This window comes from Tachysurus fulvidraco, chromosome 3 (genome assembly GCF_022655615.1).
Source record: "Tachysurus fulvidraco isolate hzauxx_2018 chromosome 3, HZAU_PFXX_2.0, whole genome shotgun sequence".
Lineage (NCBI taxonomy): Eukaryota > Metazoa > Chordata > Actinopteri > Siluriformes > Bagridae > Tachysurus > Tachysurus fulvidraco.
In genome coordinates, this window is record NC_062520.1 from 10,794,745 (window position 1) to 10,820,718 (window position 25,974).

The window sequence follows — 25,974 nt, forward strand, 5'->3', positions numbered from 1 at the left end:
TGCCCCCTCCATCTCTCTGTGTCTAACCCTAACACCCCCCCCCCCCGTCTGTCTGTCTGTCTGTCTGTCTGTCTGTCTGTGTGCCCCTCTCACTGTGTCTTTTTCACACTAGACACATTGATATGTGAATCAGGCTACAATGCACATCTCTGGACTTGGGGAGGAAACCCTGAAGCACATGTAATCTCCATGCACAGTGTGTGAAGGCAGGAATTAAACCACCATAAAAGCAATTCAAAGAAAGAAAAAAAGATTACAATATGCAAGAAAAAAAAGCATAAGAGTCAGTGAGTGGGTTTGGTGGATATTTTCATTACAGTTTAATCCCATAACAACAAACAAGACATCTTTCTTGCCTTCTTTATTTATTCTTTCAGAATAAAACCAAAAATAGAATGCATTTCGATAACATTGTGCAATCTCAGCTATGATTGACAGTTTGCAAAGCCCAATCTCTTTTACATAAATTAAAATCAACCACCCAGATATCTTTTAGTAAGAATTCCTTAAATTTTTGCTGTTTTGTTCTCCAAACTCTATACAGTATATACTGCCCTCTTGTGGTTGGACAGGCTGTTAGCAGCAACTGGATCATCAGAGAAACCCATGAGCCAATCCATCTGACCCATTTTGTCACATTTCTCATAGATCACACAAAAAAAGCACCTTTTTAAGAGAACAGAATTAAATAATAATAATAAAAAACTGTAAATAAAAGCAACTCAGAAGGTAAAACTGCCTACAAAATAATTACAATTTATGTACAGAATGGATGCATCAATGTTTCTGGAAGGTCAACATTTATTTATATTTATTTAAAAAAACAAAAAAAAAACCTTCAAAGACATCTGTTGACTTATAGACAAAAGAACATGAACTTTTGAAAGTTGCACTGCTTTTAATTCACCAAAATATTTAACGGTTTATAATCAAACCCGGATCATCATTCTCTCTAACGTAGAACTGAAAAAGTGCCCACAAATCAACATCTCCGGAATGTATAAAAGAAAGAGAACAAAAATATTTTATGTATGTCGTTCATATCGCAACAATGTGTTGTCCATCAAAACAAAAACGCCACAAAAAACAGGGCAATAAAATGCTAATGACACGTGAAACAGGTAACAATTAAATAATAATCTCAAGCTTGAAAATGTTTTCACACCAGCCTCTCTGTTTGTCAGCTGACTGCTCACAGTAGATTCCCTTTTCCCAGTTTTTTCCTCTTCTTACTTCAAACCTGACACACCCAGATCCTCTTACAGACTGGAGGTCTGATAAATTCACACGTGGACGAGTATTTGGGTGTGTCAGACTTCATGGAACATCACACACCAAACCACAGGGAGTATGAGGACAGTTTGGAGGTCCATGACATGGTTTGGAACAGGAAATGTGTATGGATGTGTAGAGCTAGTCGTTTCTTTACGTAGACTTCTGCCTGTAATGGAGTGTTAGGTCACCGCCACTCTTCCAAATGAAGTGCTTTACTGTTCGCAGATCCATGTTAGGATCCAGAACCTTTTAGAGAAAATTCAGAGCAAAGGAGTGTTACAGAAATCCAGATTATCAGCCAATTCAAGTGACAAAATTCAAAAAGTATTCAAAATTCTTTAACCTGAAAGTAAATACAACACAGATCACAGAAACTTAAATTATTATGACAAAATTTCTCAATCACAAGTTAATAGTGTAAATGGCACATTATTTAAGGTAGAATGAACAACTATGGAAGGCAGTTGCAAAGGTCTAAGACGGGCATCTACTCTGCCTGGACCCGTTAAAATTCTAATATTATCATATTAAGCATCTCCTTATTATAATCTAATATTATAAGATTATATAAGCTCTTTGATATAAATAAAAAGATAAATCTTTCATTCATGCGCAGTTAATCTAGTTATTACGACAGGAGCATCATCAAAAGCCAAGCCAAAAACAGATTGTTTCTGTTCTATACTCCAGAGCAGAAGGTGGCAGTAATGCACCTAATTACGCTGGCAGGACAATTAAGATTCAAACTGCTGGCAGGACAGTTACATGCCCATTTCTCTCACTAGGAATGGAAGATGGAAAGGGAGTAAGGAGAGGTGGAAAGGAGAGAGGAAAAAGGGAGCTGCTCAAAGCTCTGCACTTTTCTTTTATTCAGTAAATTCTGCCCTGTTCTGTTTTACTTGAAATGTTCTTTTGCCTAAGGTTCCTGTGTTATTAATGTATTTAATGTTTAAAAAAGTTGCAGCTCAAAAGTCTTTTGTTTAATTTTCTTTTTTTTTCTTTCTTTCTTTTTTTTTTCCTTAAAAGATTAAAAGCACTTTTATTTTATTCAAAAGATTCTGAATGGTTTACATTACTTGAAATATAGGCCCTAAGTTCAGGCTGCACAAAGCCAGCACAAAGTGTGTTTGCACTTTTTATTTATTTTATTCAGAAGAAATTCAGTGTCTGTTGTCTGTTACTTGACATGTAGTAAAGACACCTACAGTATTGTTTTCCATTCAAGTGCCATACAAGGTCAGACTTTGAAAACACTTGAAATTTAACAATAAATTATATAGAAATGTATGAGAGTTATTTATTTTATTAACATGAGGTACACTATTTTAAGTGACAATATAAGATTCGGACCTTTGCTGGGAGGAAATTTTAGTAACTGGACCTGTTTGAATTGTAATTGAATACCCCTGGTCTAAGAGATAACAGGAAAAAAAACATGAGGTTGAAAAATATTACAGTGAAGGAGAGTAGAGATTATATTAATTATGGAAGAACGAGAGAACACAGATACAAGAGACCTGAAGCTTTAGATCTGCACCTAATCCACACCTAATCCTAAAGTAGATTCAGACTTTGCTGAGGTTTCCAAAGTTTGGATGAACCGGTCGATACGTTTGATGATAAAAGTGACGATGGGCTTTACCTGGTCCTGACAGAGCAGCTCGATCTTCTCTTCTGCCAGCACCGCCATGTCCTCATCCTCTTTCTGCTCACTTGGCTTCTCTCCAGCTGAACCGCTCGTCTGGGACTCGCTGTCCAGGTTAATGATTTTCTCATAAACATGCTCCATCACTTTTCTCACCTGGAGCATGTCACTAGCTGACAGACGATCCCTAAACACAGACAGGCGAGAGAACATGCAGACATTACAATTTGCACACGTTTGCATATAGTTTACATAAAAATTTAATTACCCCTCTTTTTTTTCTTTTTAAAAAGTCCCCACCCTCCTCCTTTTTTCCTAAAGTCCTTGTCTGGTCTGTTAGGTGTCTTGAAGGACAGAAGATGAAGTAATTCCCAGCTACACCATTAGACAAGAGTTAACTACATTCCTGTTTGCCTAAAGACAAAACGATACAAAATTGTGCACTGCTTATTCAACTTACACATAAAAAGAACAAGGTACTGTGTCAGTTTTTATTTTTGTTTAAGAACGATTGTTCAGAGAGGGTTCATGTTGTGTTAATATCACAACGTTGTGTTATAACGTATTCCCTACACACACAGTTTGAAAGGTGGCAACCTCGATGATACGTAATATATACTACAGAATGTATCATGTACCATAAAATCATTCTGTTCCTAACAACTATCGACACATGGAGTTTAAATATAACTACACACATTTTCACATGGATATGCAGTAAATATACTGTGTGTATGTGTATATATATTCAATTCAAGTTTATTTCTATAGTGCTTTTTACAATGGACATTGTCTCAAAGCAGCTTTACAGAACATAAACATAGAACAAAAGGTTAATATAAAAATAAAATAAAGATTACTGTAATAGAATGCAAAATTCAAGATTAATATTAGATAGATTTAGTTCACAATCTGTATGTATTTATCCCCAATGAGCAAGTCCGAGGTGACTCAGGCAGCAGTGATGAGGAAAAACTCCCTTAGATGGTAAAGGAAGAAACCTTGAGAGGAACCTGACTCAAAGGGGAACCCATCCTCATATGGGTGACACTGGAGGGTGTGATTATAAATATAAAGTCTGATAAATGTTGTACAGATGGAAAAGATCACATGGAGATATATGAGAGATATTTTTGCCACTGTCAGCAACAGTCACGTTGACTAAAAATTCCTCTTACCATTGATAATAACTGTGAAATATCAACTAATCTAGGTTTACATTAACCAAACAAGTACACATGCTGTTACTAAAGCACTCGTTTAGAGTCTCATTACAATCTGAGACAATGAAGATGTCCTTAAACACAAAGACCTAGGGATTAGTTTGACCTGACACACACACACTGCTTTTACACATGTGATTTCCATCTGTAATAGTAACCTACTTCTTTAACGTCTTGGCACCAGATGAAGAATGGGGCTGGAGGTAGAATGGGATTTTGTTGAATTTTGGCATGTTTTTCTGTAAGGAAACAGAGCAGAATAAAGACTTCAGAAAGCCAGACATTTTTGATGTGCATATTTCAGAAGCACTTTTTGGGACTTTATTTGCTAAATACGTTACACAGAACTGGAGAATACCTCTACATGCATGAATAACACTCTGAGAAGTCTAATTGTAAATAGATTGTAATTGATTAAATGACACTTAAACTCCAGATAAGATCTTAAGCACTCACATCCACCGTGATGTCAATCACCCACTGTGGAACCGTTTCATTGAGCAGCATTGACTCGGTCTCACCTCCAGAGTCTCGACAGAGCAACCTTGTGTCATGGGCACACACACACAACAATAATAATAATAAAATAATAATAATAATAATACCTACCTACACCATGCAAGCTAGTCCTTCTTTGTCCAGCAAGACCAGGAACATGCACACTTGTTACAAAACACACCTGAAAAGTGTTCTTCCTCCTGCTTCACCAAAAATGACAGGAGTGTGTGGTGGCACTTGGAAATAACCATTTCCTTTCTGTATCCTGTTCTCATGCTCGCCATTCACTAACGTAACAAACATAGATGTAACACTGTAAGGAAATAATCTGAAGGCATAAAACACTGACAGACACAGACAGAGCGACAGACAGAGCAAGGGACACAGAGACAGACAGACAGAGCAGCAGACAGAGCGACAGACACAGACAGACAGAGCGACAGACAGAGCGATGGACACAGACAGAGCGACAGAGACAGAGCGACAGACACAGACAGACAGAGCGACAGACAGACAGACGGAGCGACAGACACAGACAGACAGGACAGACAGACAGAGCGACAGACAGACAGAGCGACAGACAGACAGAGCGACAGACAGACAGAGCGACAGGCAGACAGAGCGACAGGCAGACAGAGCGACAGACAGACAGAGCGACAGACAGACAGAGCGACAGACACAGACAGACAGGACAGACAGAGCGACAGACAGACAGAGCGACAGGCAGACAGAGCGACAGACAGAACGACCAGAGAGACAGACAGACAGAGCGACAGACACAGACAGACAGAGCGACAGACACAGACAGACAGAGCGACAGACAGACAGACAGAGCGACAGACAGAGCGACAGACAGACAGACAGACAGACAGACAGACAGAGCAACAGACACAGAGACAGACACAGAGACACTTACCATGGTTCAGCTCCGTTTCCTCATCCATAGGGCTGCTATGCGTCCTGGGCCAATATTCCAACAGTGCTTGGAGCAGCAGTCCACCCAGATTCACTACAGCACACACAACATTCACATTCAACTGCTATTTCATAAAATGAAGAATAAATTCACATTCGGGAGACAAAAAAGTCTTAAATCAGCTTGATTTCAACAAGTTCCTGGTGCCTTGAAAATTCCCGTCTTGCATTCACTTGCATTAAGTTTCAAATTAATTAGAAATCCTCTGCATCCTAAATCTTTTTCTAATCTTCATATGTAAAGTTTCTGTGAGCCCGTGATCAGTGCAGCCTCGGATTCCTGTTTTGTCTGACAATGTGGTCTTCTCTGCTGTAGCCCATCTACCTCAGGGCTCAGTTACTGTAGACTTCCTGTCAGCTTGAGCCAGTCTGACCATTCTCCAGTGACTGCCACTCAGCTATATATATATATGTACACACACAAAGTGCACCAATCTGTAAAGGTTTACAGATGTGTTGTAGATGAAAATCCCAGGTAATCAGTTTTCCTGGCATGAACCATGCAATGGAAAGTCAATGAGTTCACATCACAGGCTAAGGGACCGTAGGCCGTAGTTCAGATCACAGGCTAAGGGACCGTAGGCCGTAGTTCACATCACAGGCTAAGGGACCGTAGGCCGTAGTTCACATCACAGGCTAAGGGACCGTAGGCTTCCTGACAAGAGCACTGTTTTACATTTTATGAGCCTCTTATTTGTTTGGATTTGGAGTTTGAACTGCAGCTTGGCAGCACAACAAAAGACCTTTGTTGCCCATGTTAGAAAGCATTTTCATGTCAAGAAACTATTATTACACTTTTCTATTCCTGAATTAGCAGCAAAATAATATTATTACATAATGTGATATTTTTTACTATTATTAAAGTGTGTACATTGTTATCTGATTCACGTCTTAAGTATAAAATTCTAACAGTTAGATCACTCACGTTTCGGGTCTGAGCCGTCTGGACTGCTAAACCCAGCATCCTTGGCCGAGACCCAAGCAGCAAAGCAATCACTCTCATCGAGTGTAATAGTCAGCATCTATACAGCGACAAACAGAATTAAATTACCAATACGTACACACAGATATTAATCCTGAACAATACTTGTCCATCAATTTGCTAATAATGTTAACATTATTAGATAGAGAAAACATTTCATTTCAAAAGTTATTATGCAGATGACACAGTGATGCGTCTCACCCCTGTTTTAAGATCCACGGAGAACCAATTAGGCACATAAACCATCTTGAACCGTTTCTTGATCTCCTCGTCAAACTCCATCTTTCCCAGATCCTCAACTTTACATGCCTGCATGAGGGTTACGGATGAGTAACTTAGAGGCTGTGAAACTGTTTAGATGTAAATGCTGTTGTGGCAAAATGCAACAGTTCCTACCTTTAACACATCCCAGTATGCAATGTTGTTGTTGGTGTCTTTGGTGAGTATATGTCTCTTATCGTTCAGAATGTGGCACTGAATTATACTGGCTCCACCTAGTGGACAAATCATAGTACTGCAATTGTGTGTTGTCACAAAACACTAGTAAATAATTTGACATAAAATGAGGACTGAAAGGATGTGGCAATCGTGTTTAAAAAACCCGTTTCTTGTTTTTTTTTTTTAATTGACCATCAAATCACCATTAAAGACTTAAAAATATAAGTAAGATATATAAGAAAGAAATTGCAAGACGTTATATGAATGATGGTCTGGGAAGACAAATCAAGCATCCATTGTCACCTATACCCATTTTTATTTAATTAAATAAAGTTTCTGTAAAGAGTAATTCAATAAAACGAATTCTGTAATTAAATAAAAATATTCATCCTCTTTTGGAGACCACGTTAGGAAAACAAGCAGCGAGTCTTACAGATGCAGCTGAACGAATGATCGCAGCCTACAAACAAAGGCTGGTATGTACGTTTTTAGCATTTATTTAAACTTTTAGGGGTAACCAGATTTAGCTGGCTGAGATTACAAAAGAGAAACTGTGTACTGGACTAAATGCACAAGCATCAGTACATAAGTGTATGTAAAGTGTATAAATGCATGTGTCAGTGTGCGGCAAGATGCTTACCTTTAATAACCTGATCCGGCTGTGTGCACAGCGGTGTCAGGGGAGTACTGCAGTCATTGTCGTAATCGCCAGATGCTCGGAAATTGTGGATGCCCTTTAGAGACTGCGAGGTAATAGAGATTAAATGAAAATTGAGGCACCAAAAAAAAAAAGGCTCAGATTTGAACCAAGACGTCATTCTGCTGAGATTTTAGCTTTTCTAAATTTTCGTGTTCAGAGAATGTTAAGTAGGTGACAGAATGTGAACTAAAGAGAAACCTTACAGTCATGTGCTTGCAATCCACCGACACAAAATTACACACACACACACACTATATATATATATATATATATATATATATATATATATATATATATATATATATATATATATATATATATATATATATATATATATATATATATATATATTAGTCTACACTGTCTTTTGTCCTGCACGGTCTTGTCTGTCTTGTTTGTCTTGTCCTGCCCGGTTTGCACCAGGTTGCACAGTTGCACTTTATGTATCTAGAACTACTTACTAAGTCCTTAGCACTGTCTTTGTTTTATGTAGCACCCTGATCCTGGGGAAACGTCGTCTCAATGCGCTAGGTACTGCAACAGCTATATATGGTTGAAATGATAATAAAAGCTTCTTGACTTGACTTGTGCTTAGGCCATATGATTAGAATCTAGTGTTTGATTACTAACAGCACACATTATACACTAGGGATAATAATCAGACAAGCGGAGCTTTAAAAGTAAAAGACAAAGCAAAAGAAAAGCTTAAAGATTAGGAGTGCGAGTCTATATGATGTGTCAGGAACAGCTGGGGCAGGTGGTATCTCCATTCACGTCACTGTAGAAGGCAGCTGTGCTCACCCATTTGTTAACGGTGGACTTTGTGGTGGAGACCCAGATGGCCGACGGTGGGTCCGCTGACCTGTCCAGCTCCATCTGTTCAAGGACAAATATACATTCAGCGATTTTGCTTTCTTTGCACATAGGTACAGTTCCTCAAACTACACTCTAAACAATTTTCTCTCTACACCTGGTATTATTGCTTTAGCAATAGTCTTTGTATTTCACTGCAGCGTGTTACCTAAGGTCAAAATGCACTAAGGACAGTGGAAAAGAACACCGGCAACAATTCAGTATAAATATAAGAATTTACAAATTTAAGAACTGAATAATTAAATTAAAAAAAAAAAAAAATTAAAAAAAAAAGAAAGAAAAAAAAAAAACCCACATACATACTGTACATACTTGTACATTTACACACACACACACACACACACACACACACACACACACACACACACACACACACACACACACACACACTATATATATATAATATAATATAATATAATATAATATATATATATATATATATACACAAACAGGATTCAGAATTTATCCATGCACCCTCACTTTTTTATAAATATTTTTTCAGTTTTTCTTTTTAATACGTAATTAAAAGAATTCTGTTTTCACTTTGGATTTAGAGAGTATTCAGACCCCCTAGTTTTTATGTTGCAACCTGAAAAAAAAACCCCTTTTTCTTCTTCTCATTAATCTACACTCAGTAGTCAATAATGACACTGTGTGTGTGTGTGTGTGTGTGTTTGGGGGGGGGGGGGGGGTTGTACATACTTCACACTACCTCCTTTTGCCAAGATCTTTCTCTACTATATTTTATAAGATTTGAGAATACAAAGCAAGGAATCTAAAAGCAATCCTCAACAAACAATCTAAAGGGTCCTCTGCCTGCTCATGTGGACACTCTGTTTTAGCTCACCGTAAAGGTTAGCTAAGTTAGGTTGCCAGTTATAGATTCTTGATATGTGGTCATTGAACCATTTATCAGTGGATTTTATGTTTTCACTAATGGTCCCACTGGAAGACCAACCAAAAACCTGTGCTTCTTGGAAGAGGGAGCCTAATTTTTATTTAAAATCTTCCAGTACATAATGGAGTCCATGATGATCTATCGCTCACTCATATATATATATATATATATATATATATATATATATATATATATATATATATATATATATATATATATATATAAAGTTGCTTCTAATTATAGTTAAGAGACTTGAAGAACCCAAAATCGCTGCCACCTTTTGCAAAAATCTCCAACTGTGATCACTGGAGAAAATTCTGCCTGTCTAATCATCTTCCTCACTGTATGTGGGATTAAAATACACTTGTGTCATCTTTCATGCAAGTTCATTACTGCTCCGTTTTCTAAACTTCTTAATTACTTTCCCCAAAAGTGAATATGGGTATTTTCAGGTGTAGCTATTTTATGGTCATTAAAGTTTGGGAATTTTGCCTGTGTGTCAAATCATATTTAGTCTGCAGTGAAACAGGAAGTCATGGATGAATGCTGAGTAATGAAAAATAGAAACAGGAATAGGTTCCCTAATATATTTAACTCAAAATCATTTCTAGTTGGCAATAATTCTTTCAAAAGGTCTTGTTTAAACAATTTTTCTTTCAGTTTCTGAGAACGAACGTACTTCACGTCGAGAAACTCTATGTTTGGCCACGTTCACACTGCAAGTCTTAATGCTGAACTTAGTGTGAACTGTTTGCTGTTTCGAACGGACCCGAATGCGCAAACGAACAATAACAATGACGTCACACGCAGCTCGCCGTTGCGCTAAAAAGTTGGCGAGGTTATGGAGGAAGTAATGTATCATCTTGTGCAAGCAAACATATCATGTAATGCTATAATGTGATGTATTCAATGCAAACGTTATGAGCTGGTTCATGTAGCCACTTTATATAACACTCTTAACACACACACGTTACCAGTCAAGTTTCCGTCACGTTTTCGCCGGCGCGAAAAAAAAAAAAGTTTTCGCCGGCGAATAATTGTGACGAATGTCGATGTAGATTGACGTAAAAGTCGCATCAAATCCACCTTGGTTGTTCACACTGCGGCCACATTGGAAAAAATCAGATTTGGGTCTGATTCAGGACCACATATGCCACGTTCGCACTGCAAGTCTTAATGCTCAATTCGGATATTTTGCTCAGATCTGATTTTTTGTTTGGCTGTTCACATTACCTTTTAAAATGCGGCCTATATCAGATACCAGTGTGAACTGTTTGCTGTTTCGAACTGACCCGCATGCGCAAACGAACAATAACAAATGACGTCACACGCAGCACTCCATTGCGTTAAAAAGTTGCCGAGGTTATGGAGGAAGTAATGTGATGTATTCAATGCAAACATTATGAGGTGGTTCACATTCTTAACACACACACGAACACGTTGCGCATCACGTTTGTGTCAAGTTTTCGCTGTTCAGATCTGGGCCAGATTTGAGTGTTCACACTACCTCTGAAGAAATCTGACCTGGTCACTTGACCCCCCAAAAAATTTAGGCCACTTTTACCTGCAGTGTGAACGTGGCAGTATACATGTGTATATACAGTGCATACATCTATATAACCCTTTACTAAACTCGTTTTTAATCATGAGTATAAATAATTAATCTGGAGATTGAGTCTGTAACTCAAGTAAACAATACTCTTTACTGTGGATTTGTGTTATTATTAAAGTATAGAGTTACAAAGATTAAAGTGTAACGTGTATAAACTACAGCCTCCTGAAAAATCACACAGTCTTCCAGTGATTCCCACCATCATCATCATAGCTCACCTACCTTTAGGACAGGCGCCTTCTCTTCACAAATAAGTACACGTATGTCGGGATTGCGCAGGTCTGTGCAGTAAATCTTCCGGTCCCGGCCTCCAGAGTAGACGTGTGTAAAGGCTTCGTTCACCTGCAGCGCCCACACTCCCTCATCGTGGACACGGTACGTGGCTATACATCTCTGCTGTCCCAGTGACCACAGCCGGATGGTACCGTCTGAACTGCCTGACAAGCACTAAACACAGATCGGGGCACATAGTTATTAACAGTTTATTGTACTGCTTCTCATATTGCTTTCAATAGTAAAAAGACAATATTATGTACAGTGTTAATTATAATACAGATTGAAATGTATAGGGTTAAAAGTAAAGGTAGAGGTAAAGTTTATTATATATTGCATCATAAAGCAAAAAGCCATTCAAATTTCCAGGATTCTATTTCAGCATTTTTCTGTCCTCAAATACTTTACTCAAATATCATGCACCTGAGTGCCATCTCTGTTAAGCAGCAACGACTTCACATTGTCTGTGTGTCCTTTCAGCTTCATGAGCTTGGCACAGGTGCGTGGGTCCCACACTCTTAAAACCTGTGAAACCACACACACACACACACACACACACACACACACACACACACACACAAAGACAGACACCCACACAAAGACGGACAGACACCCACAGACAGGCACACACACACACACACACACACACACACACACACACACACACACACACACACAAAGACAGACAGACAGACACACACACACACAAAGACAGACAGACAGACACACACACACACAAAGACAGACAGACAGACAGACAGACAGACACACACAGACAGACAGACACACACAGACAGACAGACACACACAGACAGACACACACACACAGACAGACACAAAATGACACACACACACACACAAAATGACAGACAGACACACACACACAAAGACAGACACACACACACAAAGACAGACACACACACACAAAGACAGACACACACACACACACAAAGACAGACACACACACACACACAAAGACAGACACACACACACACAAAGACAGACACACACACAAAGACACACACACACACAAAGACAGACACACACACAAAGACAGACACACACACAAAGACAGACACACACACAAAGACAGACACACACACAAAGACAGACACACACACAAAGACAGACACACACACAAAGACAGACACACACACAAAGACAGACACACACACAAAGACAGACACACACACACACACACACACCAAGACAGACACACACACACACACATAGACACACACAAACAGGCACACACACACAGGCACACAGAGAGACACACACCCCTAACTAAACAGGGCCAGCAAAAGAAACATTTAAATCGATCGATAGAAAAATAATTATGTAAAAAGAAAAAAAAATTGTTACAAGCCTTCTCAGTTGATCCAGATACTATTACTGTGCCCATCTGATTCATCGCCAGACTGTAGATTGAATCCTTGTTCCCACTGAGAGACGATGCTGCAGGATAAATGATGAGTACTTGAACTGACTGAACGAATAATGAGGTTTGATGATGTTGGTTGTGCAAAACTGGATTCAATTCCAAGCTTAAATGTTGCTACACTACTAACAACGTTAAACTCATTTGTCTCAGGCAATTTGGCTTATAAACCCAGGCTACTCATTATCCACACAGCACACTCAATCCATAAAAAATTAGCATATAACCGAATATGGGTAAGATTACTTACATAGCTATGGAAACCACGGATACACACTAGACACGTTACAAAATGAACAGTATACACTGTGTAAGGATTAGAACAGTACAGGACATGCTGTTGTAAAGCACAAAGGCCTCAAAGTGCAGACACCGGAGTCTCCTACCATAAATATTAATGTCTCTTCAGAGAAAACTTCAACATATCAATCAAAATAAAGACATTAGTTAATCTGTTATGTGGAAAGTCTACCCCCCCCCCCCCCCACACACACACACACACACTGCACTGACTAATTGATATTTTTTCATGGGTGATGTAATAGAACTTAATGATTACTGTGTGCTTCGTCTATCTCCAACTATCCTCTCATACTTTAGACATATAAACCTGTCTGCACCTTAAGGAAAGCTTATTTACAGATTGCCTGCAACTGTTCAAAACAAGGAGGAGAAAAACAGACACTTTTAGAAACAAACCTGCTGCTAATCATTTTTAAATTTTTGGAAAACAACAGAAAATACATCTCATACTTGCAACATATCACAATATATGCTTCATAATGCTTCTTCGGTTTAAGTAAGCCGGCAGACGATACTCACTAGTGACGGTATTATTGGAAGCAGTCAGTGCTGTTAGTGTGTTTACGTCCCACAGGAAGATCTGTCTGTCCAGCCCTGCTGAAGCCACCAGCTCTTTATCTTTAGCATACGCTAAAGCTTTAACATAATCCTGTGAATGACGACACACACAAGAACAACAAATAACGGTATAACTTCAAAATAATCACCTCTGCATCATTAAGAGTGTGTTTGGCCTCCGTGTTCCAGTTTGTAACAAAAAACGTATAAACTACAAGATCTACAACTCTACTCTACTTCTGGACTAGTTTTACATGGGAAGGTCAGGTAAGTATAACTAGAGTAATGACGCACATGTACTTGGGTGAAAAGGTTTTTTAACTTCTATAAAATGACCAGTGAAAATAACCCAATGTAATAAATATATCCAATACAAATGGTCATACTTGTAAAGATGTCATTGTAGCTAGAAGGAAGAGAGGATTTACATTTTGTCTTTATTATAAATACACTCCAGGAAGTCATCTTTCTGGCAACTAAAATGATTCCAAACATTAGGTGAGTTTAACACACACACAAAATATACATGATGTTTAAAGGGACTAGACGCTTCCGGGGCTTTTAGGCCACAGTCACTGTGCACTCGTATAGCCTACATTTTATGGGTACGTGGCAACAAACTAGCGCTTATGATAAAAGTCAAAGCAATCAGTCTTTTAAAACAGGATGTATGCAATCCACATTAATTAAAAAAAAAAATCAGACAAAAAAATGTCAACAATTATTAAAAATGTAAAGGTAAAAAAAATAAATAAAAAATATTTTCAATATAAAAATGCAGTTTTATATATACAATTAAATTTCATTTGTAGATCTTTACAGCAGCTTTACAGATATAAATTTATGATACAAATTAAATGAATTTAAACGCATCCCAAAGCAAGACAGTGGCTACGGTGGCACGGAAAACCTCCATGAGATGATATGAGAAATAAACCTCGAGAGGAATCAAGACTCAAAAGAGAACTCATCCTCGTCTGTGTCACACCGGGTTGTGTGTTTAAAAATCATTTCCCTTCTATACCTGAATAAATAGTCAAAAAGAGCAAATGTGTAAGCAGTAAATTCATTCTATTTTAAAGAAGTTTATCTTGTTGAAGGTATCTAATTCTTCACTGAAGATGACCCGAGCGCAAAAAGGTTTCTGCTGCAGTCCATCATGCTTTCTATGTTGCATCATCCACAGCTGTCAAGAGATAAGAACTCCAAGCAGAACCATGGTGTCAGGATTGAGGCAGGTCCAGAGAGCAGAAAGGGGTCAGGATCACTGATGGGATGCTACATTTCTTCAATACCAAGCAAAGTGGTTACAGTTCTATAGTTTTCTATAACTGCACTGAATGCCTAGACTACAGAGGTCCAACCCTTTCATATGTGATAGCCTAGTGGTTAAAGTGCTGGACTACAAATCCTAGGTCCACCAATGCTGGGCCCCTGCGCAAGGCCCCTAACCTTCAATTGCTCGGTTGTATAAAATTTTTAAAAATATAGGAAAATGGTGTCTGCCCAATTCTTTAAATATAATAAATATAATAATCTAAATGTTTTACAACGAGGGCTGGTCACAGCCGACAGCTGTATTTGTTTCACACAAGATTATATCCAGTAAGTAGTGCTTAGTTGAATTTTAAATGGCACTGACCACTTTAAATAGGAAAAATGTAAAAAACTGAAGAAAGTTTTCTGTACTTATTATGTTGAATCATTGCCACTTAATACACTGTAGCTCTAGTAATGTCATGTCCTATTTGCTCTGATAAAACAGTTGCTTCTGCCAGGATAGCGACCAGCTGCTTCGGTTTCTCTGCCCTCTCATCCTCTCAACATGTTTTTTTGGCATGATGTTTCATAATGAAATATCTCATGATTCTCAAGATTAAATTCCTTAATTACCTCAACAGTCTCTTGAAACATGAGGCCATGAGAGCTATGGCTTTGGATGGAAAAAAACAATTCTTGTTTCCAGCTCAATGAAATCGCTCCTTCTCACTGTTAATGTTGTAACCATGACTAAACATCATGTAGTGAAAAGAAATGTTCTTGCAATTTAGCTGTATTAATACGGTCTGCTGGCAAACGGAAAAACTACAAAGCATTGGCTGGTAGCCTGCGCTCTCTCACATCTGCTGGGCCCTTAAGCAAGATCTTAACCCTTAAAGTGGGGTCTCCGATGTTTGAGAAATGCTTCAGAAAACAGAGTCGGGCCAAGAAACAAAATAAAAATGTGTCTTGTCAATATGGGCGTAGAGAGTGTGCATGTGTGACATTAGCAGAGAGCGGTTTTAACATTGACGTGGAAAACAAAAACAAAGAAAGAACAAAGAAAGAAAAACAGAAAAAGGCTTATGATAAGGCAAGAAGTAGGACGTGTTAATATAGGATCAGCTTTCCAGCGCTGGAGAGAACTGAAGGAGCAGGAAGTTGGCCACATATTCACAGATTGGAGTTTCCCGAGTCAATAACTCCTGAGCTAAACGCTGTTACTACACAAATAACACCTCTTTTCTATCGTAGTAATGTAGAGAGGCAGCTACAACCGTGTTTTGCTAGTAACAGCGTTTAGCTCAGAAGTTATTGACTCGGGAAACTCCAATCAGTGAATATGCGGCCAACATTATAATTAAGACGCCGAGGTGCTTTTTTCCTTCTCGATAGGTGAGTAACGTTGGTTTTGCTTTGTTTCACAGAACTAATAAGATAAGTGATAAGTGACGTGACATACGGCTAAGTATGGTGACCCATACTCAGAATTTGTTCTCTGCATTTAACCCATCCAAAGTGCACACACACAGCAGTGAACACACACACACCATGAACACACACCCGGAGCAGTGGGCAGGCATTTATGCTGCGGCGCCCGGGGAGCAGTTGGGGTATATGCCGTCCTTTGCATGATTATGCTTGTGTGTCATTTTTGCTTGTTTGTTTATCTGCAATCGTATTGTTCTTCCCTTTAGTTACAGTATGATAAAGACACATTTCTTTCCATTAGTTGCCTGGGTTATGTATGTATGTGTAGGCAGAGCTATCAACACAGGGGTGGGACCCGTTTGGGTTGGGGCGTGTTTGTTTTGGTGATTTCAAATGTCGACATTGGCTTTATCGGAGACCCTGCCTTTAATTGCTCAGATAGATGTAAGGTCACTTTGAATAAGGCTTCCTGCCAAATTTCAGTGTATATAAACACAATGTAAATATATTTATTTGGAACTGGAATTTGTACAAGCCAGATCGATTCAAGATCATGCATTTGATTTTTTTTAATGTTAGTTCCATACCTTTTTTTATCAGTTGGCACTGGTTTTATATTTGTGCTTTTTATTTAATACTAGCTTTGCTTTAGATGTAGGTTTGAACCTTTTTTTAAATGACAAAAAAAAATACAATTTCTATAACAGAACATCGCTAGGCCATGTCCGTGGAAACGATATGATTTTTCTTTAATGATTTACTCACCTTATGCGTTCGCAATGTCGACATACAAAATCCTTTATGTGCGTTCCAGACTTTCACAGTGGTGTCTGATGAAGCGGATATCACTGTAAAACATTAAGGATACAACACAACGCTGGGATTACATGACGTACTCTAGGTTATACTGTACAGTATACTCACAGGTCGGCCTTTATTTAGACCCAGGGAATGATTAGGAAGCTCTTCGATCAGAATGCTTAAGAAATCCCTGAAACTGTGTGGACCAGCCAAGTTTAAGAATATCTAAATGTAAGATTTACACAATACGTAATGGAAACGGAGTGAACATACAGTACATAAAAGACATTTGCATATAACTAAAGTCGTGCTCACAGGTTTTTCCGTTGCAGCAGAGGACGATGTCATTGACCCAGTCTGTGTGATGTTCCATTGACGCTATGTATGGGTCCTGCTGAAAAGCACACAAAACAACGGAAATGCAGGTGAACATCCAATTTCTAACCATGACATGAAATAATGTGATTAACATGCTGGCCAGATCAAAATATTCCATTCCTGGTTAGCCTTGTGTTTATCTGCAACATTATTACAGTGTCTGATTAGCACAGATAGTGAATGAGGGACTGACAGATTGGTACCTTGTGCTGGTTGACGCTCCATATCCGGATGATGGAGTCTCGACCAGCGGTGAAGAGCCGGTTAAGGGCCGGATCCAGCTGGAGAGCATTGACTCCATTACGGTTGTATTTCTCCACTTCATCTCTGATCACATAGGACACCTGGAGCACATGGAATATGCAGGATTTATTTATTTTAATTTTTTTATAAAGAAAATGTTCTCATATTTATGAAGGACATACAAATTTCCGATTTGTTCAAAACATCATCAAATCAAACTTACACCAGAACAACTAGCATTTACCTGGTCATCCAACTGAAAAGATATTTGGATATTTAACATCAAGCACACAAGCCTGTAAGTTTGTGTATATAATAAAGGATGCTATATATTGAAGGCGTTATACAGTATATTGCAAGATGATGTATAAAAAGAATAAAAAAAATTTAAATTGGCACTAACTGATGTCTATGAGAAAGATTAAAAAGAATGTTTTTACATCCATTTATTCATTTGTAAAGCTGCTTTGAGACGATGTTGGTTGTTAACAGTGATGTATATATAAATTAAATTGAAATTGAAAATGTACAAACTTATAAAAATCAAAAAATATAAAAAGCTAAAGAAAAAAAAAGCTTTTCTAGTTCTAATCATATTTTGGTTAAATTATACAGTTTTAAAAAGAGCTCCCAATATTCGTAATATACCAGAAAAGCAAACTGTAATATCGATATTATAGACCCATTTTCCAAGCCTAGTGAATACAGGTATAAAGCATGTCTGAAACATGTCTGTACAATTTCAAAGCAATATTAAATTTCCCATGAGGTAAATGTACTGTTCTCACAACATTCACAAGAACTGCCTGTTTATTTCAATTTAATTGTCTTCCTGGGAAACTATAATCGCACATACGGCATGATATTCATACGGCACTGTAACTGTCAGGTACTTGTGTATTAATGTAGCACAGCAATGATACCTTCAGCAACAAAAAGAATGAAACAGTTTCATTAAAAAATGTACATTATAGAGTAATAAACAATAATGAACTAAACAGCTTTAATAATTAGTGTCACTGCAGATCGCAGTTCCAGCTGCATCAGTGCTCTGACGTACACTCATGCGGTTTTATATGCAAATCAGCTGATTAGCTTTTCCCAGTATCTAAGAGAGCTAGTCACGTTTCTCCTGAAGATTCCTGCCTCTGCCTCACTTGCTTGTATTCCTGAGGGGACTCAAAGACACGCTCCATTAAGATTTATCTGAAAAATAATGTTACTTTAAGACATTACAGTCATGACATACAAACATGTCTCAGTATCATTTAAGTTAAACTGAATTCATATTCTGAAAAAAAATTAACATTTTCTGTTGAGGTACGAAGGCAGATGCCGTTTAAGACGACAAAATTCGGATATTTGAAAAATATAGATAACTTTCCACATAAACCATCACCGTTCTGACACAGCATCAAAAAAAATGACCATAAACTTCACAAAGCTGGATTTTAAGGCAGAGGCCCTGCTTAGAAAGTGTTTGTATCAAGTCTGACGCATAAGCAGACATAATCTGGTATAATGCAGCACAGAAGCAGGGATGCCTGAGTACAGGGGAAAAAAGTAGCATGTGATGAGTCACGCATAACTATTTATTTTCTACACTACAGCTGAATTTCTGCTTAAAGACCATAAAAAAAATCCACAGTCTGTCATTTGTTTGAAAACATGACGGTGCATTTGTAATGGCACAGACAAGCGTTTCAGGAAGTGATCGTGTAATGACTACATAATACACACAGCTAAACAAATTCGAACGTCTACTCTGTATTAGGTCACAGACCATATGATCAGAGCAGATCAACTTCAGCAGGAGTCAATACATTTCTCAATATCGTTAAAGTAAAATAAATATATACATGCATACAGTGAGAAGAATGAATATGGAGGAACAATCGACTGAACCACAGCTAAAGGGGCGATACAACAAATATATCGTATCATGAGTCTTACCGACGCTTGTAGTAAAACAGCAATTTATTGAAAGCACAAGTTTATAAATACTTTAAAAATAAAAAAAAACCAAGGACTTTTTGGGACAATATGGAAAGAAAATAATAATAAAAAAAATAATAAATAAATTTTATTAAATACACACACCAAATATTTGCAGATATGCAAACAACATGCAAACCACACCAGCTTTCACACGTGTGTGTGTATAATAATAATAATAATAATTAATATATATATATGTATATATATATATATATATATATATATATATATATATATATATATATATATATATATATATATATATGTATATATTACTGATTCTTGAGATAAGGGACAAAAGTACTTCTGAAAAGTGACAAACAAAAAATCGATCCTACATTAATTTGAACTGGATATCTGCATAAAAACGGGTCTCATCTATCATACCATGAAAAGGAACAGGTTTTTTTATTCAACCACTTTTTATAAAAATGTACATTTACTCACTTAGTAAGTTGACATTTGTCAACTCCGTCTGACACATAAAAATATGTTTTTTTGTGTGTTTGTTAAATTCAACAACGCTGTAAAGTCTTAAAGTGTGCAGAAATGGTGTGCCTTAGCAAGGTTAAGTGAAAATTGTATTGTATACACTTTTAATATTATTTTACATTGTTTTGGAATTAGCCATTTTAAATTACCTTAATTTAGTTTACTAATTTTTTCATTTTTAATATATACAATCAATGGTTTTCTGTACACAAGACACTGATGTATGTAGATAAGTTGGTGTTTTAATGTATGAACACACTCAATTGAACAAAAGAAACATACATGTTACGGTGTTGACACACAACTAATGGTGTTGACACACAATTGACGGTGTTGACACACAATTGACGGTGTTGACAAACTAATTGAGAATTAAACTGATTAAAGATTACCTACTGTAGTTTTAACATGGAAAAGAGAGAGAGTGTCAAGGGAAAGGGTATCAAACTTCAAACAAAGAGTACCTGCTGACAGGATATTTAAGGCACACATGAAGATGTCAAAATGTTCCTGGTATCAAAAGAAAAAAATGCAAATGTATCTGGAGCTCCTCTATTGCTCATCTATATTCGAATTAAACTGTAAACTGTAAATCCTTCATATATTTTAAATATATTAAGATATTTTAAGTCAATCGACATGTATACTTAGATCATAATATCATGTTATGTAGCTACCATTCAAATGTTTAGGGTCTCTCACTTGTTCTTTATTTATATGTTTTTTTCATATTACAGATAAATAATAAACTCGTACAAACTAATGCACAAAACAAATGTAACTAAGAATTGTGTTCGTGACTAAAAGCATCCAAAATAAATCAAAACTCTGTTATATTTTATCATCTGAAGTGCAGTCACCCTTTGCCTAGAAATTGCAAAACCGTACGCGTCATTTTTTCAAGAAGCTTCTTAAATTTTCAATTTAGGATGATTTCAAAGAGTATAGAAGGAGTTCATATTTTGGAATGCTGTTTTTTCTTCAATATTCAGTGTAAGTTATCTATTTCAATGATATAATTATATTAATATTTTATAATGATAATAATAATAATAATAATAATAATAATAATAATAATATATTGAAATAAACAGAATAATAACAGAAATTAATCTGTTTGGCACAGGTATATTTTGGTCTATAAAAGTAATTTCAAGCATTTAACCATACACCTTCAGATTAAATGATTTTTAAGATCATAGTTAACATTTTAGTCAAGTGACCCTAAACTTTTGAACGGTAGTGTAGGTTGCTTAATAAGTATTTGGGAGCACTTTTCCACTCCGTCAGCTTACATGTCAACACCGTCAGACAAAATATCTATAGAGTTATAGTAAAATAATATATAGAGTTGACGTCTGACGGAGTTGGCAAAACAATATGTTTTTTCAATTTAATCATGTCTAATAAATGTTAGCCATTTTGATTTTCCTCATTTGTCAGCTGCCAATAAACCAAACCAAAATACCAACTTTTATTTCAAAATTCTTGATTAAAATCATCCCTACTATGAAGACAGTGTTGACACATAAAAGCTGTGACCACATGGATTTCAACTTGTTTGCTAAATATTTAAAAAAATGTAAAACTTACGAGGCCATGTGTTGGACTGCCTCATCCATCAACAGACAAAATTCAAAGGGGGTCCTCAGGGTTAAACCTGACCAAAATATGACTGATTTATTTTGAATTTGAAAAATATCTGACGGAGTTGACATGAATTGATGACAGAATTTGAAAGGCTGTTGTTAATGTATAAAATAATGTAATGTTCACTTTAAGTATTTTGTGATATTTTATTAAGCCATGCAATTAACCTCATATTCATATTTGTGCATTTTGGGCATTCTAAAACACTTTTTTTTTTTGCAGTTGCTTTCATAGTACAGTGCCGGTATTTTATAAAATTACTATGAAATAACATAAATATATACAAAACTAAGGGTCTAAACATACACAAGTCTTCCATATCCAACTTTTAAAGCCTTTTTAAATGAAACAATTTATTGTTTTTTAAGGCAAATTGTAACATTTTGATGTGGGACATGTTTTGTCCCTTATCTCAAGAATCAGTGATACACACACACACACACACACACACACACACACACACACACACACACACACACAAACACACACATACGTGTGAAAGCTGGTGTGGTTTGCATGTTGTGGCTTCAAAAGTAAATACAACATGCTGTTTTTAAATGAATTTCACATGGCCCTGTGTGAAAAAGTGTTTGCCCCCTAAACCTAATAACTGGTTAGTCCGCCCTTAGCAGCAAGAACTGCACTCAAGTGCTATAACTGCAATGAGTCTGTTACAGCGATGTGGAGGAATTTTGGTCCACTCATCTTTGCAGAATTGTTGTAATTCAGCCACATTGGAGGGTTTTTAAGGTCATGCCACTGCATCTCAATAGGATTCAGGTCAGGACTTCAATACTCCAAAAATCTCTTTTGTTTTTCTTCAGCCATTCAGAGGTGGACTTGCTGGTGTGTTTTGGATCATTGTCCTGCTGCAGAAACCAAGTTCACTTCAGCTTAAGGTCACGAACAGGTGGCCATACATTGTCCTTTAGGATTTTTTGGTAGACAGCAGAATTCATTTGGTAGACAGCAGAATTCATTTGGTAGACAGCAGAATTCTATTTATCACAACAAGTCTTCTAGGTCCTGAAGCGGAAAAACAGCTCCAGACCATCACACTACCACCACCATATTTTACTGTTGCTATTATTTTACTGTTAGTATGATGTTCTTTTTCTGAAATGCAGTGTTACTTTATGCCAGATATAACGGGACACACACCTTCCAAAAAGTTAAACTTTTGTCTCGTCAGTCCACAGAGTATTTTCTCAAAAGTGCAGATCATCAAGATGTTTTCTGGCAAATCTGAGATGAGCCTTTATGTTCTTTTTGCTCAGCAGTGGTTTTTGTCTTGGAACATTTTTGCCCAGTCTCTTTCTTATGGTGGAGTCATGAACACTAACCTTAACTGAGGAAAGTGAGGACTGCAGTTCTTTGGATGTTGTTGTGGGGTCTTTTGTGACATCTTGGATGAGTCACCGCTGTGCTCTTGGGGTAATTTAGGTCAGCCGGCCACTCCTGGGAAGGTTCACCACCGTTCCATGTTTTCACCATTTATGGATAATGGCTCTCACTGTGGTTTGCTGGAGTCCCAAAGCTTTAGAAATGGCTTTATAACCTCTTCCAGACTGATAGGTCTCAATTACTTTCTCACTCATGTAGCTTTTGAGGATCTTTTGGTCTACTTCACTTTGTCAGACAGGACTTATTTAAGTGATTTCTTGATTGTTGTAGCAGTAATCAGGCCTGGTTGTGGCTAAAGAAATCGAACTTAGGTGTGATAAATCACAGTTAAGTTATGTTTTAAATGCATGTTGTGTTTACTTGTGTTATCTTTGAATAATATTGAAATTTGTTTGATGATCTGAAACATTAAAGTGTGACAAATAAAAAAATCAGGAAGGGAGCCAACAATTTTTCACACCATTGTTTGTGTGTGTGTATATACACACACACACACACACACACACCACACATTTACTTTGGGAAGGAAAAATTTAAAGAGAAATTCACTGCTATACTATGAAGTCATTCCTACTACTGGCTTTGACATGACATGACAGCATTCCACTTCACAAATCCGTTTTATTGCCACTACAATAAAACTGGAGGGAGATTTGCAAAAAAATAAAAAAATAAATCACCAGTGCTTATATGCATATCATATGGGGTGAAGAACAAGCAGTGCATGCTTTTGTCACATATCATGTGCACTCTTCTGTCTTCGCTCCCATTCATAGTTGCTGCACAAAGTTGCTCCATATTTTCAGTTAAACTTCTCAACTTTGTCACATCACTGGACACACACACATCTAGTCGCCAACAGTCACTCTCACTCGTTTCACCAGAAGTCATCATTGAAAATGAATGGTCTGTGGTTGCTTTTTTTTTTTTTTTTTGCAAGTCGCTGCAGTGTGGGAACGTAGCATTACAGACACATGCCTAGGACTGTATAAACACTGATTTGGGAATCACAACAAAACCATTTTACATCGTGTTTCATAGTTATTCCATAATATTCAACCATTGTTGAGATTCCAACCACAAATATCCGAATACTAGTTCCTTTGTTTACAACTGACTTAAATGTTGTCATCAAACCGGTGACTTTTTCAGCCCATTTACTAAATTTCACTAGAATTGTGTAATTTAATCAGTAAGCTGTGAGCCCAAAGTGAGTGTAACTCTAACTTTAAGGAATAGTAGCTAAAGTCAATGTTGGTTATATGATCTTCTCTGCAGCTTTTATGGCTTTTAGAGAAAAACTCTGAACAGTATGTGACACTATCAACACATCAATCCTGAACATTTACAAATGTCTCTTTTCTAAAGGGTGACATCTGCTTTTGTTAATCCTCTGATTTCTGAATTCAGGCGTACTCATTATACAGATAACAACACGCTCATAATGTTGTCCAGTAATGCACCTAAGCAGTGTTTAAAGGAACATTGTCTAGATAACGTTATGTTTTAAACACTAGCACTGTGTTGTGTATGTGCTTGGGCAGTTTGCGCCAATTTTACGACAGTTCAAAATACGGCAGAAGTACAGAGACATCAGGATATTCACGCATTTACGTGTTTTAGTTTCATAAAAGTGTCTTGATTTTTTTCCTGTAACAGTCTTTAACAATTCTACGTTTTAGTCATTTGTGTCAAAGAGCACAACTCTCACTCTAACGCCGAGATGAGTTGGGAAGGGGGCGTGGCCTTAGCTTTAGCTTAGCTGAAAGCTAGCAATCAAATTCCTACGACGACGAAGAAGAAGAACAAGGACAAAATGGATCGTATACAACCTGGACATCTAACACAACTTCAAAGACGCGCGTTATGTTTTATATACAGGAATAAACATAAATATAAACACGAGCTAATACAAACATGCTACATGCTAGCTGTAGTGTTTGCTAGCTCACGAGTCCTGAATGTCAACAATCACACCGTTAAACACGTCATTAAACAATCAAGCCGAATGTTTGTCTATGCACGTGTATAAAAAAAACAAAAGAAAAACGCCATAAAAGGTGAAATTTACCTGCACTTTTCTCCGCCCGGCTGCATTCTGCCTGTGATGGGTCGCCATCTTACATGTTGACAGCATGACGTCACTTCCGTGAGCCAAAAAAAACACACGCGCAAAAAAAAAAAAACCACGCGCGCAAAGCAGGAGAATAATAACAATTCAGCCATAAACAATATACAGAATGAGTTTATTAGTGGGATTTTAATGTCTTATCAGAATACTTATCATATTAATACGGTGCAAGACTGTTTTCTTAAAGTTTGAACTATTTCGAAAAGTTAAAAAGTTTTTGTTTTTGTATTTAAACTCATAATAAAGTTCTTTTTTGTTTGTTTGTTTTTGTTATGCATTGATTTTCAAGGCACTTCCACAATAAGTAACAGTCAGAAAGTAACCTTTACTGCAGTTTTAAACTTGTCTGTACTTGTTCACTTCTACATAAATAAAAATGTATGCTTATTATTATTATTATTATTATTATTATTATTATTATTATTATTATTACTGTTGTTGTTGTTGTTGTTCTAGTACCGTTAGTAGTAACAATAGTAGTGTTATACAGCA

General features: G+C 37.0%; 1 protein-coding gene across 4 annotated transcripts; it reads right to left on the minus strand.

Annotated features, from left to right (window-relative positions):
* Positions 1 to 292: 292 nt before the first annotated feature.
* On the minus strand, positions 293 to 25,531 carry wdr48a (WD repeat domain 48a). 4 transcript variants are annotated; one of them, XM_027149733.2, is made up of 19 exons: positions 25,423 to 25,531; positions 17,768 to 17,908; positions 17,502 to 17,577; positions 17,151 to 17,233; positions 13,656 to 13,785; positions 12,762 to 12,850; positions 11,816 to 11,917; positions 11,342 to 11,566; positions 8,538 to 8,612; positions 7,677 to 7,779; positions 6,995 to 7,092; positions 6,800 to 6,907; positions 6,542 to 6,638; positions 5,558 to 5,650; positions 4,823 to 4,928; positions 4,600 to 4,687; positions 4,306 to 4,382; positions 2,918 to 3,107; positions 293 to 1,521 (listed from the first exon to the last, which is right to left on the minus strand). In XM_027149733.2, the coding sequence occupies exons 1-19, from the start codon at positions 25,486 to 25,488 to the stop codon at positions 1,426 to 1,428; spliced, it is 2,043 nt and encodes a 680-aa protein (XP_027005534.1). In that variant the 5' UTR covers positions 25,489 to 25,531; the 3' UTR covers positions 293 to 1,425. The 4 variants fall into 4 exon arrangements, 3 of the variants coding, with proteins under 3 accessions (XP_027005534.1, XP_027005533.1, XP_047667513.1); XM_027149732.2 differs by having other exon boundaries at positions 17,502 to 17,580; XR_007140187.1 differs by lacking the exon at positions 293 to 1,521 and adding an exon at positions 3,189 to 3,334 and having other exon boundaries at positions 2,967 to 3,107; positions 17,502 to 17,580.
* Positions 25,532 to 25,974: the final 443 nt, after the last annotated feature.

Excerpts from the sequence above, each read along its gene's own strand:
- wdr48a (XM_027149732.2), bottom strand. The coding sequence starts at position 25,488 with ATGCTGTCAACATGTAAGATGGCGACCCATCACAGGCAGAATGCAGCC. Across the intron at positions 5,651-6,541 it reads AGACGGCTCAGACCCGAAAC|TGAATCTGGGTGGACTGCTG; the intron begins GTGAGTGATCTA and ends TGTGTGCTGTAG. Across the intron at positions 4,688-4,822 it reads GGAGGAAGAACACTTTTCAG|GTTGCTCTGTCGAGACTCTG; the intron begins GTGTGTTTTGTA and ends CCATGACACAAG.